The sequence below is a fragment of the Sodiomyces alcalophilus genome (assembly GCF_042370955.1).
Source record: "Sodiomyces alcalophilus JCM 7366 unplaced genomic scaffold ACRALscaffold_5, whole genome shotgun sequence".
NCBI lineage: Eukaryota > Fungi > Ascomycota > Sordariomycetes > Glomerellales > Plectosphaerellaceae > Sodiomyces > Sodiomyces alcalophilus.
In genome coordinates this window covers 1,555,779-1,573,600 of record NW_027263536.1, presented here as the reverse complement: position 1 = coordinate 1,573,600, position 17,822 = coordinate 1,555,779, and the positions used below count along the sequence as shown (strand labels likewise).

The window sequence follows — 17,822 nt, the reverse complement described above, 5'->3', positions numbered from 1 at the left end:
TAACTCCGTGTCCGGAGTCGAATAGTTTAACTCCGTACCCCTAAGCTTCCTTAAAAAAAACGCGATAGGATACTATACCCGATCCATACACTAACTAATCACCGCCCCTAATATAAACCCCGATTTATCCGGCTTTAATCGAATAGGTAACTTAGGATCGAAATACTATAGAACCGGAGCCTCCTAAAACCTTTAGCGTAACTTATTAAAAGCCTTCTTCTCCCTTATAGATAACACGAATACCCCCTTTACTCTACTTTTCTTCGTTAAATCCGAGAGCGGCGCTATAATCTTTAAATAGTTCTTAATAAAACGCCGGTAAAACCTAGTAAAACTTAGGAAGATTTAGATAGTCTTTACCGAGTTCGGCTCTTATAAATCACAGATAGCTTTAACCCTAGACTAATCTATACGAACCCTATCCACTCTAATAATAAACCCTAGGAACTCCACCTTTTAAGTCTCGAATATATACTTCTTAGGATTCGCGTATAACCACCACTCCCTTAACCTCCCTAAAACCTCCTTAACGTATACTCGATAAACCTCGAGGTCCTTACTATAAATTAAGATATCGTCTAGATAAACTATATAAATCGTATCGACTAACCTATTTAAGGCCTAGTTAATATACTATTAAAAACTAGCTAGGGTATTAGTAAGCCTAAAGGGTAGAACTATATACTTAAAATAACTATAGCGAGTCCTAAAAGCTATCTTTTACTTATCGCCGGGTCATATACGAAGTTAATAATAGGCGTCCTTAAGGTCTAGCTTAGTAAAAACCTTTAATAATAAAAGCCGGTCTATAATCTTATATATTAACGGGAGCGGCGTGCGGTCTTTACGAGTAACCTTATTTAACCCCCGATAGTCTATATATAGTCTTAACTTCCTACCCTTCTTCGGTATAAAAAGACTAGGAGTACCCGTAGGGCTAATAGAATAATAAATCTAACCTTTAGCGAGGGCACCCTAGAGGTACTCCCGTAAAGCTACTAACTCCTCCTCTATTAACGGATAAATCGGCCTAAACGGGGGCGTCTTCCCTTCCTCTAACTTAATCCTATAGTCCTATTAATAATAACTAGGTAGTTTACTAGCCTCCTTTATATAAAATATATCTGAGAACTTATAATACTACTCCGGTATAGCTACTATTAACTCTTCCTAACCCGTAGGCAAAGGGCCTAAAGGGTTATCCGGAGGTTTAGGTAGTGGTTTAGGTAAAGGGGTAGGCGTGGTTATATCCTCCGAGACGTAAGCTTAGACATAACTAACCCGCGCCACCTAGGCCCTAATAAGCCTAATAGTCACCTTAGCTCTATTCGTAGCCCTCTTTAACTCCTTCTATAAACCTATAAACTTTAACTCCTCCTTCTAAATCCAAAACATTTAACTCTTCTCTACCTAGCTAACTATTAAGTTATACTTAGTTAACTAGCGGATCCCGAGGATAACCTTCGACTTATCTTTACCTATATATATAATATATAACTCTATATACTATATCCGTATACGATTCTAACTATCTATAATCCGAACTATAAATAAGATCGATCCGAGTATCTAGGTTATATATTCCTTATTTACCTACCTACCTTCCCTAGGAGGTCCGGTAATTACTTTACTAGGGGGCACTATGTATTTATTAATAATATCGAAGTCGGTAGCGCTATCTAGAATTATAACTCGATAATCCTATCCACCGTTTAGTCGTATATTAAGCTTTATCCTTACTAGACTAAGGGGAGGGTCTAACTCTAACGGCGCGTTATCCTAGGCCTAACCTTATAGGGCTTAGTATAGGGCCTATACCTAACCTAAAATAGGTTAACTAGGAGCCACGACCTCTTAATTAGGGTTAGTAGCCGAGGTAGAACTTTAGCCGGCCCGCCTATTTCGTAAACTAGGGTAAAAAGGTCGAATATAGCCCTCCTCTTTATATTTATAATATTTCCGAGGGCCTAAGAATTCCGAGGTTCCGCTAGGGCTATCCCGTTATTAGGTAGGAGTAATAGTAATAGCCGCGGTTATAGCGGTAGGGGGCGTAGGCGAGTTTTTATAAGAACCGCTAGCTTAGAATAATAAGGGTTTACTATTAGTTCCGCGCTTCCTTTTATATCCCTAATTATAGGGGGTATACGAGTAATAGCCGTGATCCTAATCGGACGGTTCACCTTTACGTAATAATATAACCTCGGCTTAGCAAGCCGTAACATTTAGCCCCTAGAAGGTCTTAAGCAAAATTCCAGTAACAATTTAATCGCGTAAAGGTCTATTTAGTTTAGATATAATAAACTATATACGCTACTTATTAGGAAGGGGGATAAATACCTTATTAAATAAGGAATCTAACTTATTAAGAAATTAATTATAGGTCTAACCGGGTTACTAAGAGGTCCGTTCCGAAAAGATCTATTCCGTCCCTAATAACTCGCGGGTCTTATTATCGACTAATTACTCGGTTGGGAAGGCCTTTAGCTTAGCCTATATCGCCTTTATTAAAGAACTATAGGTCTTTTTTTAGTAAGCTTATTAACGGGACTTTATATTCCTTTTCAAGTAACTAGCAGTAAAGTAGACCTTTTTCGCCTCCGTTATAAAACTAGCTAGATCGAGGTAAAAGCGTTGCTTAATCTTTTTTATAAAGGTTCTAAACTAATTATACGACTTACCGTCCTATTTTAGGGTAGGAAGGCTTACCTTAAATAGGTTACCGCGACCACCTCGGGGATAGTAGTGATCTACTAAGTAAGGGGGTAGGGTAATATCCGGGTCTTCGTTATAACGGATAGCTTCTAGGCGCTTTAACTTACGCTCTCGCTCCTTATATTCCTTATAATAGCTTAGAAGGAAGTCTAGCTTCTTAGGAAGCAATTAATCCGTAGGATAATTCTTTAATTACTTAAGATTATAATATATACTCGATTAAAGATTAGGTTATAGTTTTATAGTATTAGACGATCAAACCACGGGTATCTAGCGCTAAGGGACTATAGGAGGCTTACGCTAAGGTGCTAAAGACGGTTCTAGCTATAGCTCTAAAGGGCCCTACGGGATAGTAGTCTCCTATTTACTAGGTAAAGGCCCGGTGGTATCGCTTTTAGGACTAGGAGATAGCGTATACTTATAAACCGATTCGTGATCTCCGTCCTTAGGGGGGGTAATACTAAAGCGCGTATAAGGAGGCATAGTTATTTATTAGGTAACTAGCAGAGGTAAATTATACTTATAACTCTTAATGGTTATTATACCCGTTAAAACGGTTAAGCGAATAATATATTAGGGGTTTTTATATAAAGAGTAAAAAGATATTATAAGATAATTAAAAAAGTAACGTAAACTAATAGGTTAAATTAAGAGTTAAATTATTCGCTAAACCTCTAAGTCAGGAGTTTAGCTTTACCTATCCCTTTTATAGATAACCAGAGTCTCTTCCCCGGGAACCTTATAGAATCCCCTCGAAAGTATTCCTAGGACCACGATCTATCCGCTAGTGGTCCTCCCTATCACACTATACCAGGTTAGCCTGGATAGTACTAGTCCCGGAGCCGACTTAACTATCTATCTCCGAACGCTATGCCCTATCTAATCCCCTCTATAACCATCAAGACATATTATTTCCTCCTATTCAGGCTATCCCTGACTTTAATAAATTATACCTATGATAATATCCTACCTTCACGATATAATCTCGTTATAATAGCTATATCTTCCTTAAGGCACGGTCCCGAGTAACCTTAATACTAAGGAACTAGTATAGTGGCTGCCCGCCTTATAGGGCATAGTGCTCTTAGAGGCTCGCGATAGCTTATTCTATCTCTTCTTTAAAGTCTTCCTTAAAGCCGATTATAATATCGTCCATATAGAAAAACAGGATTAGCCCGCGGCGTATAAAGTAGCAGGGCTCCTACGGCACTATCTTAAACCCATCCCATTCTAGCACCTCTATAATATATTTTTACTATAGTAATAGAGACTCCCGTAGCCCGTATAACGCCTTCTTGGGCAATAATAATTAACCCGCCACCGCGGTCCCGGCCAGGAACCGTATATATATATTATATAGCAGGGGCGGGTGTATAAAAGCGTTAACGACGGCGTATTATATTAAGGATAGGTTAAAGCGGGCAGCGATCGCTATTAACGATCTAAAGGAGCGACCAGCGAGAGTGGCCGTATATATATCTTCTAACGAGTCTTAATACTATTAATCTCCGCGGACCATTAATCTAGCCTTATACTTCTATAGAAAGCCGTGCTTATTAAACTTATAGGTTATCACCTATATATATCCGAGCACCTAATACCCCTTCGCCCTATCTTTCGGCACTATAATCCACGAGCCTATCTTTTTATACCTCTTTAGGTAATCCCTTTAGGCTTATCCGAAAAGGATCTCGTATAGGTGGCCTTTAAGGTCTTATTAATATTGCGGAGGGGCCGGCAGTTACTTACGGTATATCTTACAGGGTCTCTTAAGTGCCTTTTAAATTTTTAACTTTATTAGCGGCTTACTATTTAAATTACGGACTAATAGGGTATATCTTCCTGCGTTAAACGCGGAGATCCAGATACGATTACTACTATAGCTTCGAAATTTAGCTCCCCCCTACTCTATAGGCATATAGCCCGTGAAAGCAGCCGCCATAAGCCCTACCTAAGGAGGGGTTTCTAGTAGAGTTAGAAGGTAACTATCTAGGCGTTAATAATTAATCGCGGCCATAGAAAAGTCTTTTTCTAGCTCCGGCCTCTTAGGCTCTATAGGCTCCTCCTATTATTCCGGCCTCTCGGGCTCTATAAACGGTTCCACCCCCCGAGCCTTAAGGCCGGTAGGCCTAGCCCTTAGGAGAGGTTCGTTAACCTCGCTACCCGACCAGAGAATAGGCTCGAAGTATACTATTATATATATCTCGAGTAATAAATTAGCTTTATCTTACGGCTCGCCTTACTTAATTATATATATATCTAGCAGGCAGATCTAGTTATAATATCCACTAGCTCTTCTTCCGTTAATTAACGTAAATCGTCTTCTAGGGCTTCGAGGCTCCTAGTAAAATATTCTGATTCGTTAAAAACTATATTATATATACGAACAATACGATTTCTCTTAAGGCCAGGGACCTAGATATGGTAAATATTAGTTAAATCGTATCCTATAAGGTAGCCGATATTGGCCCGCGGCGCTAGCCGATTTTAAAGCTTTCTAGATCACGTTAGGGCCGCTCTAGTTATAGGAAAAGCCTTATAACCGTAGGCCCGAAGGTGGGCTAGCTGCGGCTTATGTTAATAAAGGACTTCGAATAGGGTATTCTAGCCGAGGCGCTACTTAGGTGTTCTATTATATACGTAAACGGCAGATAGGACGACCTTATCCTATAACAAATCAGGTAATCGGGAGTAGATTCTTATAGCTTGTGCTTTAAGTATAATAACAGCCCTAGATCTTTTAGCACCGCCGTTTTCTATATGGGGGTCTCTGCTAAAAAGAACTCTAGTTAGATACTAAATCCCTTAGCTAAGCCCTATATTTTATACGATTATATTAGTTCGTCATTATACTTAAAGACCTGTACCTAACGATTAAACTAGCGCTAAACCTATCGGGTAAATTATATAATAACTATATAGATCTCAGAGGCCTTCTTCGACGTTATAACGTAATAGGCAACAAAGCCGCTATATCGATCTATAAAGAATATAATCCGTATATAGCCCTCGGCGGTTAGCTAGAAGTCCGTGAAGTCGATCGCCTACCTCTTACCGGCGTAGCTTAAAGCTATTCGGGTCCGCCGGCTAATTCAATATGGTATCTTAGATTAAACACAGGCGTTATTGTCTACCGTTCCGGGTCCCTTTAGCTTAATGCTCTATAACTACTCTTCTAGTTGCCTTATTATATTAGGGCTAGCGTGCCCTAGCCGAAGGTGCTATAGGTTACCGTCGGCTTAGCTGGCTTTTCTCTTAATCGGTTTTCGAAGAGGCTGCTTACTAGTCCGTAAATACACTAATAAGATAGAATACTATTAACCTAGAAGAGTAGCAGCTAGGGTATTAATAACCTGAAAAAGCTTTATAACGGTTTGATCGTAGTAGACACTTAGCTTACAGAGGATTTATCGATCACGGCGCCTTATATAATCGTTTAGCGCCTCCTAATCCTACTAGTAACCGTTCTAACGTATCTTCTTATTATAGACTAGGTTATATATAAAGTCTTCGTAGTAGGCTACGTCTTTTAGCTGGAACTTAATCGGGCCGGCCATTCCTTCTATTATTATAATAACGTCTCTATATCCTTAAATCAGCATTATTATAGTGCCGGCGATTATAACGTTACCAGGACAGGCCAGTCTATAATCCGTAAATCTGCTTCTATTATTAAAAACGTAGAATATAGTACCTAAGTCTAGTATAGCGGACTACCGTAGGGGATATACGGCGGCCAAAAGGGCAGCCGCCAGGGCTTCTAGCCGGCATAACTCCGGATCCGTATATAGTCACGCCTCCTCTAAGGCTTTATTATTATTATTAGTGACTTCGTTATTATTATCGGTAACGGTCCTCTTCTTCTTATTTCGGGACCTAATCTTCTCCACGGCGTCTTATAGGTCCCGGTCTATCCTAAGGGACTTCTCCACAAGCCTCCCAACAGAGTCGTTAGCTTCAAAGCCCTCCGGCGCTAACTCTAGCAATAGTATCCAGCAGCCTTATAGATCGTGACCGCGCCGGTAGTACGCGGGGCACTCGTCCTTATTAAAAAGGGATTATCTACGCTTTAAGCTTATACGGTTGGTTAACATTTTCCTTTAGGGTAAGCACTATAGCCTCGCTAGGCTCTATTACGGTTAGCCCTCCCGGCCCGTTATAGCCCGTTATTATCGTTACCTTCACCTAGGTTTAAGGCCGGGAAGGCTATAGTTCTATGACTTTAAGTAGGCAGCGCGTTAAGTTATTCCGCCGCCTTCTTCCCTTCGGCGATAAGGGTTATCGCCGTCACTATTTTAAGGTCTAGCACTGCTTCCTTTATATCCACCCAGTTACCTAGGGCAGGTTATATAGTGTTAAAGAAATCGTTAATCTAGATCTCCCGGGGGTTATTATATATCTCGATATTATAATAGTTCTAAAGCAGGTCCTGCTAATTATCCAGCTAGGCGGCTACCTTCCTTAGGTTAGTAGGCGGCTTATTCTTATAAAGGTTATAGTTCTTTTAGGAGGTCTTTATGTAGGTCGCGATATAAGGCGCGGCGTCGGCTTATACTACTATAAAGATCTCTTCCGGCGTTATACCCTTTATTAGGTAGGGCTTTACGTCTCTTCGCTATAATCGACTCTTTAACCCACTTAAGTATAGCGTTAGTACCTTCTAGCAGGTATTATAGTCTTTACGATCTTCTTTATACCGGCGGTAGTCTTCGGTATAGGCGGCCTTACCTATAGGCGTTAGCTCGGAGATATTAAGAGGGTGCCCGTTTATATTAGCGATAGAGGCGTAGGAGGTAGATTCGGGGCGACTAGCTCGCTACGGGCGAGGGATGGGATCGTTAGGGCGTGGGAAGTCCTAGACTCCGTTACTACGGGCCCTGACTTTATAGAGGCGTCGCTATAGCTCCTAATCTTCGTGGCTCGTATAGATAGTCGTATTAGAGGTTATGGTTATAGTTATAGCTATAGGCAGCTCGGTATAAATAGCTTTAATAGGTTATTAAGCAAATAAGACTCTTAATTATTATAAACAGCATATAACTTAATTACGTAAAAAATAGGCGATCGATCTGTTAATCTAATTGACTCTATGGAAATCTCTGATCGTAGTGCCAAAATCCTGCCCTTGTTCCTGTGGCAGGTCCACTCCTATTTACGGGCCCGGAATAACTCGTTCCGGACCTGCTTTGGGCAAGCCTGTGCGACAACCAATACTTCCTTTAGTACCTAGATACATACAGACATATACAATTAATTAAGCGTATCGTCGCTACGATTAATCGAGCGTATCGTCGTTATAATTAATCGAGCGTATCGGTGCTACGATTAATTAAGTGTATTGTCGGTATCGTCGCTATGATTAATTGAGTGTATCGTCGGTATCGTCGCTATGATTAATTAAGTGTATCGTCGGTATCGTCGCTACGATTAATTAAGTGTATCGTCGGTACCGTCGCTACGATTAATTAAGTATATAGTCGGTATCGTTACTACGATGAATCGAGCGTATCGTCGGTATCGTCACTACGATTAATCGAGCGTATCGTCGCGACGATTAATTGAATTATGTGGAAGTATCTAGGTATAGGCGGTGCGAGCGGGTGGGTATCACCGGCTATCAACATAGGACCCCAGTCAGAATATCCGATTGCCCTAGTCGGATTATCCTTACCCTATATATAAGCCGCCTATAGTGGGCCCGTAGGGGCTAGCCCTAGGGTACACGGGGCGCATAAAACAAACAGAGATAATTATGCGCGCACCGTTAATCGAGTATATAGTCGGCTTTAAAGTCGCTACGGGCAAAATATTATAGGCTTCTTAGTCTAAAAGCCGCGAGGTTCGTATTAGTAGATAAGTTAGTACCGGGGCCGCTATAGCACCTATATAAGGCACTTATCCTTAAAAGAGGGGAGTATCGGGGTTTTTATCCAAGTCTTATACTAGTTCCCTAAGTCTTATACTATGGTTTTCCCCCCTAAAGGCATCGGACAAGGACTATATAGTCAGAATTCCAGCTCCTAGACTACCTAGGTAGAAAAAGGATAGCGGAGTAAGAATAATAAATAAATAAATAAAATTAGGATATAAAAAGCTATAAGAGCCCGGGAAGTATATAAGTACGGAGTAAAAGAATTCAATATTATAAGATATACTAAAGTGGTATACCCGTGATCCCGACCACGCTAAGCCTAAGCCTTACCCTCCCTTACCCTATTATACGTCGCCCCTACTCGCCGCGGCCCTAGCTATCTACTAAGATAACCTCGTAAGCACTCCCCGGCTTCTAGACCCCTAGAACCTTTCCTAATTCCCCGCGGGACTAACCCGACTCTAATATAAGATACCTAAGGGGCTATATAAGCCGGACCGATACTAAACCCCTCCCCCTCTAACTAATAAAACTCCGTGTTTTAATATAGAATATAGGAGCTAAATAGGCCCGAGCAGAGCTTTTATTATAGGCCTATACCGAGTATAATATAATAATAATCTAAAAACTAGGGCTAAACCCCTTTATAAAGGGACTAAAAGCCCTAAATAAGGCCTAGTATATCCTAATCTCGGGAGGCGGAAAAGCCTTACTCTATATTTATAAATAACACCCCCATAGTATATAGATATAGCAGGCTTACCGGGACTCCTATATAATCACCTTTAGAGTAAGGGACTAGGCCGTCACGATTTAGTTAATTTACTCCGAGAACTATTAGTCCGCCTTTATTCCATAATATACCCCTTTAACTATAGACCTTATTAGAACCCCCCCCCCCCCGCCGGGCCGTTATATCCTCCTCGGAGAGTTTAATCTTTATTACCCCCTCTAAGCTAATTACCCTAGATTCTACCCTAGGTCTAATACCCTCCTAGACCTAATCTCCCGCTAAAACCTTAACCTTATTACCCCCCCGGAATAACCACTAAATATAGGCTAGGTAGATAGCTAAATACTATTAACCTTATCTAGGCGTCCTAGGGGCTCCGCTATGGCTATAAGAGTATAGATAATAAGGTTATTAGATTTAACTACCTCTCCTAAACTATAACTATCCGCCTTAATATAGACCGCCCTACTAACACGGCCTTACCTCGGCCCCCTAATAGCCTATACTAGGTTTAAAAGGAATTGGTGCCTTTTACCGCCTATTAAATAGCCCCTAGACTCTTAAAATAGCCAGGCCCCCTAATAATACCCTCTAATATTAATAAAGCCTTTAACTAACTAACTAAGGACCTTATTAACGTTACTAACTAAGTAGCCCCGTAGTACTAAACCGGTATCCCTAGCCGCCTACCCTGCCTATAATAGAACGATAAGTTAATACCCCTAACTTAGGAAACCTATAAGTTATATAGGTATTATATAATAAGGAAATCGCAGGATAAGTAGGAGGAATATAAATAAGCTAAGCTCCGCCGCGATAAAGCTATTATAATAGTAAAAAGGCAGTATTAGCGCTACTTCCTTTACTCGACTTAAATAGATAATAGACTCCTTTAAAGGCTTTAAAAATAGGCCCGAATTAAAGGATACTAACTACCTAGGCCCCCTACTATACCGCCGCTATACTAGGATTAAGGCGACCTAGCGACCTTCTATAATGAGAAAGTAGATATCCTATACGCTAAGTTCTCTCTCCCCCCCCCCCCACCCCCCCCGGGAGATTCGTATCCTAAACCCTTAGGGTAAGAATACCCCTCTAAATAGGATATAAACTAAAACGTTACCGCCGCGGATATCTAAGGCCACCTCCGCTATACTGAACTATAGGCTGCCCCTAGCCTAAACGGCTTCCTAATAGGCCTCCTGAAGGCCTATAGGCCGGCCCTATACTGAATCCTAGCTATAAGTCTCTTAGCCTACCTATCCCTAGGCTGTTTCCCGCGATATTACCGTATTGCTATTATTATAATTATCTAGAAAAAGGGCCGTCTATAAAGTAACTATAAGATAATTAAAGGCTAAAAGCTAATATACCTCCTTAACACAATTAGGGAACTACTTAAAGGAATTATAGCGGACCGCCTCGCGGCTATAACGGAAAAATACCGACTCCTCCCGGGGGGCTAAATAGGAAATAGACTAGGGCGTAGTATAGAGATAGCTATATAGCGCGCGATAAAGGCTATTAGGGCCGCCTAGGCCCTAGGCGGCGCCCTTATAATACTCTAGCTAGATATATACGGGGCCTTTAACACTATCTCCTATACTAGACTCCTTAAGTCCCTTAAACGTAAAGAATTCCTAGACTAGGCCGTCTAGCTAACTAGTAGTTTCCTCTAAGACTAAATAGTCTACCTCCTCTTTAATAGCTAGACGGTAACCCTATAGCCCCTCCGCGCCGGTATCCTATAAGGATCCCCGGTTTTATTAATTCTCTTTATTTTATATATCTTTACCCTATATAAAGAACTCGAATATACCGCGAGAACTATTATTATCGGCTTTATTAATAACACGAATATTATTACTTTTAGCTATATAAAGGCCTAGATATAGCACTAACTCGCCTCCGCTTCGCGAATATATAAGGCTTAGTCTTAGGTAAGCGGCCTTTACTTCGAGCCCTTAAAATATATATTTATCCCCTTCACGAAATCCTACTCCCCCTCCTTAACGCCTATCCACCTTAGTATTATACCGGTATTACCCTTGATAAAGACTAGGTTCCTTAGGGTATAGCTAGACCGGAAGCTAAATTTCTTATAGTATAAGAAAAAAATCTAGAATAAACTAGTAATATAGAACTATACCCTAACCAGACTCGCCGGGGTAGCCTAGAGCTATAGCTTCGCTAATACCCGGCGCCTTTATATCGCTATAATTCGCCTAGTAATCTTCTATTATACCTTTACCTTTTATAGAATTATTAATAGGTCCCGCTATAGCCTCTTTATAGCCCTTAGCTCGGCCTAGAATAAATACCTTAGGATAATTATGGTAGCTTCTAAGGCTATACCGATACGGGTCCTAGAAAAAAAGATATATATCCCTCCCTTTAATCTATATCTTACTCGCCTTATCGCTAAGAGAGCTCTAGATTACTAGGATACCAGAGCTAAAGGACTTATCCTAGCTAGCACCTAGGCTATAATAAAAGTATTAATAGTATTAAGGCGTCGTTACCTTACTTAGTAAGTACTCGCCTAGCCCGCTTAATCCTTTACCGCCTAAAACTAAACAAATAATTAAAATCTAGATACTGCCCTCCGCTAAGAGTAGAAAAAGAGGTAAAGGGAGACCGGGACTATAAGGAACCCGACTTACGCCGTGGTAGTACCGGACCGGACCCCATAAAAAAAAGACTTATAAAGATATAAAGGCCTCCTATAACTATAAAGCTCGGTCCTTACCTAGATCCGCTCCGAGAAGCTAGGCCTTAAAGTCTTCCTTTTTAGAGCGAGGGTCCTAGGGTTCGTTATTACTCTATGCCCCTATAAGGATAGGGGGGCGGAGATAGCTAAATATATTATTCTATAATACTAAAATACTACTCCGGAGTCGCGAAGGGACCTTTATAGCGCTATAAGGAGGCCGATCTTAACTAAGGGAGACCTTTTCGATACCCTAAGTTACTTAGACAAAGCTAAAGTAATCGCGAAATAGTTTGTACGCCTTAGCCGCCTAAATAACTTCCGCCTCACCCTAGAAATTATAAGGAACTATATACTAAAAGCCCTGTAGCGGGACTAGCCTAGTATAAAAACTATAGAATAAAGATAGCACCTAACCTAGACTCTTTTACTATAGGGCCCTATAAGCCAGGGCCCCGGCGGTACCGATAGGGTATAGCTACTATAGCCTTAACTCTCCTCCTTACCTTTAGTCCTATTACCCTTCGTACCCTTATCGCTATTAGAAATATTATTATTATTAGTATTATACTTATAACCCTATTATATTATATTAGCGCCGCTATACCGCTAAGGGACTATAAAGGCATTTATAGCTACCTCTAGTAAAATAATAATTATCCCCTTTAGCCGATTTCATCGGTATTCTAGTCTCGCTAGAGTAATATAAGCGCGGCGGCGGCTAGCAGAGTAAAAATATCCAATAGCACGCTTAAAAGATACTACCGCTATTATAAGTCGACCTCGGGCCTACCCTAAGTTAGCGTGGCCTAGCTTCGGTGCCCTTAGGGTTATAACTTATAAGCACCCCGTGATTACCTTTATTAATAGCCTTTATAAACTCTTAATAGCATTTAAGGACCCGTTATTATTATTTTAAGGCTATAGCCGGAACCTACTTTAGTTATTAAAACCCCGCTACTCCTACCCTAGCACTATTAAGATACTATTATAAAACCGACTTATATCCTTATAGGTCTAATAACTATTAGTATATTAGTAGTATATAGCCCCCTTTCTGGTAATATTAATGTAACCCTTTATATCCTCGGGCTTTTCGTCCCTAAGGCATTTAGTATATCTAAGATAACTACGTAGAGTTAGAAATAACCGCTTAACGCTACCACTTTAGCACCCTAAGGGCACCCCTAGGAATACTTATAGTAAAACATATCAAGCGCTAGCTTTATAATAACCCGACTTATTTATTTTTAGGCTATTTCTTTTTAGGGGGTATCTAAAGGCAGTTAGCACCGAACCTAGACCCGATACGCGCCCCCCGCGGCACCCTCTTTACTTATATTAACAGATTGAGACTATTAGTTATTTTCTGATTATTATTTAATTAACTATAACCTATCCTATTAGCCCGCCCTAAAGCTACCAATTTCGTATTCGCGATACCACTTATAAATAATCCGAGATAAAAAAAACCCTATCTAGATTTATAAGCGCTACACGCGTATCCTTAGCAAATATAGTATAAAGCAAGGAATAAAGGCGGGAATAAAGGGGCGGGCGGCTTAAAGGAAAATCTATAAAATCGTAAAAAAAGGGTAATAAGGGGGAAAATAAGAAGAAGGGCAGAGGCTCTTAAAATTTTTAATTAACCTAACTATAGGTATAAAAGGCTACCGAATTCGGTAGGTATATATAATAAAGCCAGGAGGCCCTGCTAAAATCCCCCGGCCTAAAAGGAAGGCATAAATGAAGCCGGCTACCCCGATACAGGGAGGATTCCTAGAATATGGAACCGCCGCGGACCTCTTTCGGCCCCCTATATAGGGTGCCGCCCCCTAGGCTAACCCGAAACCCACTAGCTTACTACCTTCCTATTAGCCACTACACTAAAGGTGTGATCCAGATACGTATCGAGTCACTACCGGGGCGGTTAAGGCCTCGAAGCGGCACCGACCCTAATAAGGAGAGTATGGGGTTTTTCTACCCGAACGAGTTTTTCCCCCCTATAACCAGCTAAGAAGGACCGTATAGCCTAAACAGGGCTCCTAGAATAGTTAGGATAGCGGAGTAAGAGAATAATAATTATAATAATAATACCTTCGGGTTTTCCTAGATACTAAAGGGTTTTTGAATTTTCCCTTGAATTAAAAAGAAGAGGTCTTTTTGTAATTTTCCTCTATATACTCTAGTCTTAGATAGACTAGGATGACTGCACTATAATATACTATAACTATAATCTAACTAAGCTACACTTATTATAGAAGAGTTAGCTTATAGGGGGGTATTAATATTATATATATAATAAAAATAATTATAATAATTAAAAGTATAATATCTAAGTCAAAATAAACAGTATATAGTTATAGCTATATAACTAGACGTTACTTTATGACCAGCTTACCCTATACTATAATACTATACGTATTATACGTGTATAGATACTTAGCTTATAATATATATTATATAAATATACTTGGTATTATAAGTACGATATCTTGGTTATTACTTAAGCTAAGAACGTGGCGTGATAACTATCGCGTAGACTGTTAACGTGACAGTCGCTACCCAATCTTCCAGGGTCTTTTGCCAGCCCCGGAGCCAGGAAGAAATCCCAGAAATCAGCTCTTTACGCGCTCGCGCAACAAGCAGTAATCCTATAGTTCTACGAATTAACTAGCTTTTGCTTTATTTTCCTCTCTTCCGCGCGTACAGCCTGCTACTCGTAGCCCAATTCATTAAAAGTTTATATAAAAAATAAAGAGGTATTATAAGATAATTAGGAATAAGATAAATAATAGGTTAAATTAAGAGTTAAATTATTCGCTAAACCTCTAAGGCAGGAGCTTAGCTTTACCTATTCTTTTTATAGATAACCAGAGTCTATTTCCCGATGACCTAAGAGAATCCCCTCGAAACCACTCCTAAGACCACGATCTATCCACCGGTGGCCCTCCCTATTATACTATACTAAGTCGGTCCGGATTATACTAGTCCCGGGGCGAACTTGGCTATCTGTTTCCGACTATAGTAACCCTATCTAATTTCCTCCATAACTAATAAGATATATTATCTCCTTCTACTTAGACTATCCCTGACTTTAATAAATTATATCCGTGATACTCGTCTAGAATGATATTCTATCCTATAAGCGCGCGTTACGGGACTTTTAACTACTATAGAAATATCGCCCGCGGAACACTTACCCTTAGCCTTAGCTGCTTAGGCTAGCTAGGCGCGGTGGTCTATAGCCGAGGTAAGGGTAGTAATCCCCTTATTAGCTAGGGCGGGGATAGGTACCTCTCTACTAGTATTATTATTATTATTATTATTATTATTATTATTATTATTATTATTATTATTATTATTATTATTATTATTATTATTATTATTATTATTATTATTATTATTATTATTATTATTATTATTATTATTATTATTATTATTATTATTATTATTATTATTATTAGCCCCCTATAATCATATATAAGTTAGTAAAAGTCTTATTAAGCTTATAAAAGGATAGGAAGATATACCTTAGGGACCGGGATAATCCTAGGAACTAAAATATCTTCTATTAAAGGGGATAAAAGGTTAGAGCAATAAAACGGCGTGAAAAGGGATCTAGGGCGATAGGATATATACTACTAATAGTAACGGATATTATTAAAGAAGGGAAGAAAATCAGAACTTTGAAGGCGACGGCGAAAATAATATTATCGGTATAAACAAGTTATATAGTTAGGGAAGGTATACTATAGAAACCGTATATAGAAGGAACGACCGTGCGACCCGGTTACGAGTAATAGTATTATCCTTATTTAAAACCTGAATTAATCGTATAACTATAAAGAGGCTCGCCTTAAATACTCTTTAACGAACGAGTAGAGCTATAAAGCATTATTAAAAGGGAAAAGAGATTATCTAAAGGTCGTTATTTAATTAATAAGAATAAATAACGACCCTTTACCGACCTATACTAAAGACCGATAACTTACTAAGAGGGGATGGGGGTAATATTACGGGTTAACCCCGTGGATATAATCTGGTAAAGCACCGGATTCTCCGACTAATTATATCGCGTCCCGAATAGGTCGCCGCGATATTATATTTAAGTTCCGAGCACCTATAAAGATTTCTCCTTTTCCTCCTTTTCTCCTTAGCTTTAGAAAATTCAATTATTCGGCCTCACTTTATAAACAACTCGTGACCAGCCGCTTATGATAACGCTAAAGAAAAATATAACTTAAGCCGAATCGATATATCCAGGGCGCCCCCCGCTTTAACCCTCTCTATACCTTATTAATCCCTCTAGCTATTAGTGACCCGACTACTATGAAAATATCGACGCAGACTATTATTCTTAATATTACTAGTCTTAAGAAAGTTATAAAAGCCCTCTAGGAATTTATTAACCCTCCGTAGCCCTTCTATAGTAAACTGCTTATATTATATCCGATAGTCCGCTAGCTTATCTTATAGCCGGTAATCGTACTTATCTTCATTAAAACTATTAGCATTATATAGTTAGTTACCGGTCAAAGCCCGGCGCAGGTAACTCTATTTTGGGTACCGGGTATATTAAAGCTTATTATCCCTTAGGCTACTAATTTCGATAGTATCGAGTAAAAACTTCTAAAAGGTCCGGGCTGCCTTAGTTGCCTTTTAGTTTATCTATAGTCTTATTAGTGACCGGGGCAGTTTATAATAGAGGAGGGGTATAATTTATATCCTTGTATTCCCTATTATTATTTAGCGCCTGGTAGTAGAAGTATTTAGTAGATATAGTCGACTCGCTTAAGTCGCGGCATAAACAAAAGATAGTAGGGCCCTCGCTATCTAGAATAATATTACGAAACCTATAATAACACTGTTAATAGGGATTCTCTCGGAGGTCGCGCCCCTCGATAACCTTTATTACCGGGTATCGGATAAAGGAGTTATTATTATTAGGAGGTATAGTACTGCTATTACCCTTATTAGTCCCTGGACTGATATCGGTAATGTTTTTATTACCGAAGATATTATCACCCTAGGAGCTCTTACCTCTATTAGGGATAAAGTTATTATCGTCGTTATTATAGCTATTACTATAGAGGATACTATAGGCGCTATCTGATATAGTTATATCTCTATTATAGTTAATGATACTATTTTTATCAATACCATTATTGCTATTATAGTCTACTAGACGCCCGGCCGGAATTACTTAGTTAGCGGTGGACGGACCACTAGCCGAACTATTGCCTAGGCCGAATACTAATAATAGCTTACTAAATACTTCTTTAGCCTTATAGCTAACCCTATTAAGGGCTTTTTTATTAAGGAGAGCGGAGCCCCTCGCTTTAATAGGAGTCGTAAGCGACTCTGTACCGGGTATAGCTAACCTATTATTCTTATTACCTTTCTTAGTGGTCTTTTTAATAACTCCGTCTTAGATAGCTGTGGACTTATTATTAATAGTGTTAAGGCTACTACCGGCCTTTTTAGTGCCCTTCTTAGGCATAACGGATTTCTTAGGTGTAACGGATTTCTTAGGCGAACTGTTAGGTAAGGCATTACTTATAGTAGCTAAGTTAACTCGCTTAGTTAGTTTATTAGTAATATATAACTATTTCCTCTAAGAGACCATAATACTATAGAAGGCGGGAATTAGTAAGAAACTAGGAAGCCTGGTATATATCGACTTATATTGTTATTCTACGAGGGAGTCAAATATATTGTCGATAGGAGTTATTATTATTTGTATATTAAGTGTTTATAATAAGCTACTTTAGATATTAGATTACTAGAACTAA

General features: G+C 39.5%; 1 protein-coding gene across 1 annotated transcript; it reads right to left on the bottom strand.

The window, feature by feature from the left end:
- Positions 1-7,789: 7,789 nt before the first annotated feature.
- On the bottom strand, positions 7,790-17,193 carry ACRALDRAFT_211819 (uncharacterized protein; the record flags this gene model as incomplete). Its single annotated transcript, XM_071023789.1, has 4 exons — positions 7,790-7,836; positions 7,894-7,908; positions 15,333-15,498; positions 17,176-17,193. 4 exons carry the CDS (start codon positions 17,191-17,193, stop codon positions 7,790-7,792), a joined length of 246 nt encoding a protein of 81 aa, XP_070874213.1.
- Positions 17,194-17,822: the final 629 nt, after the last annotated feature.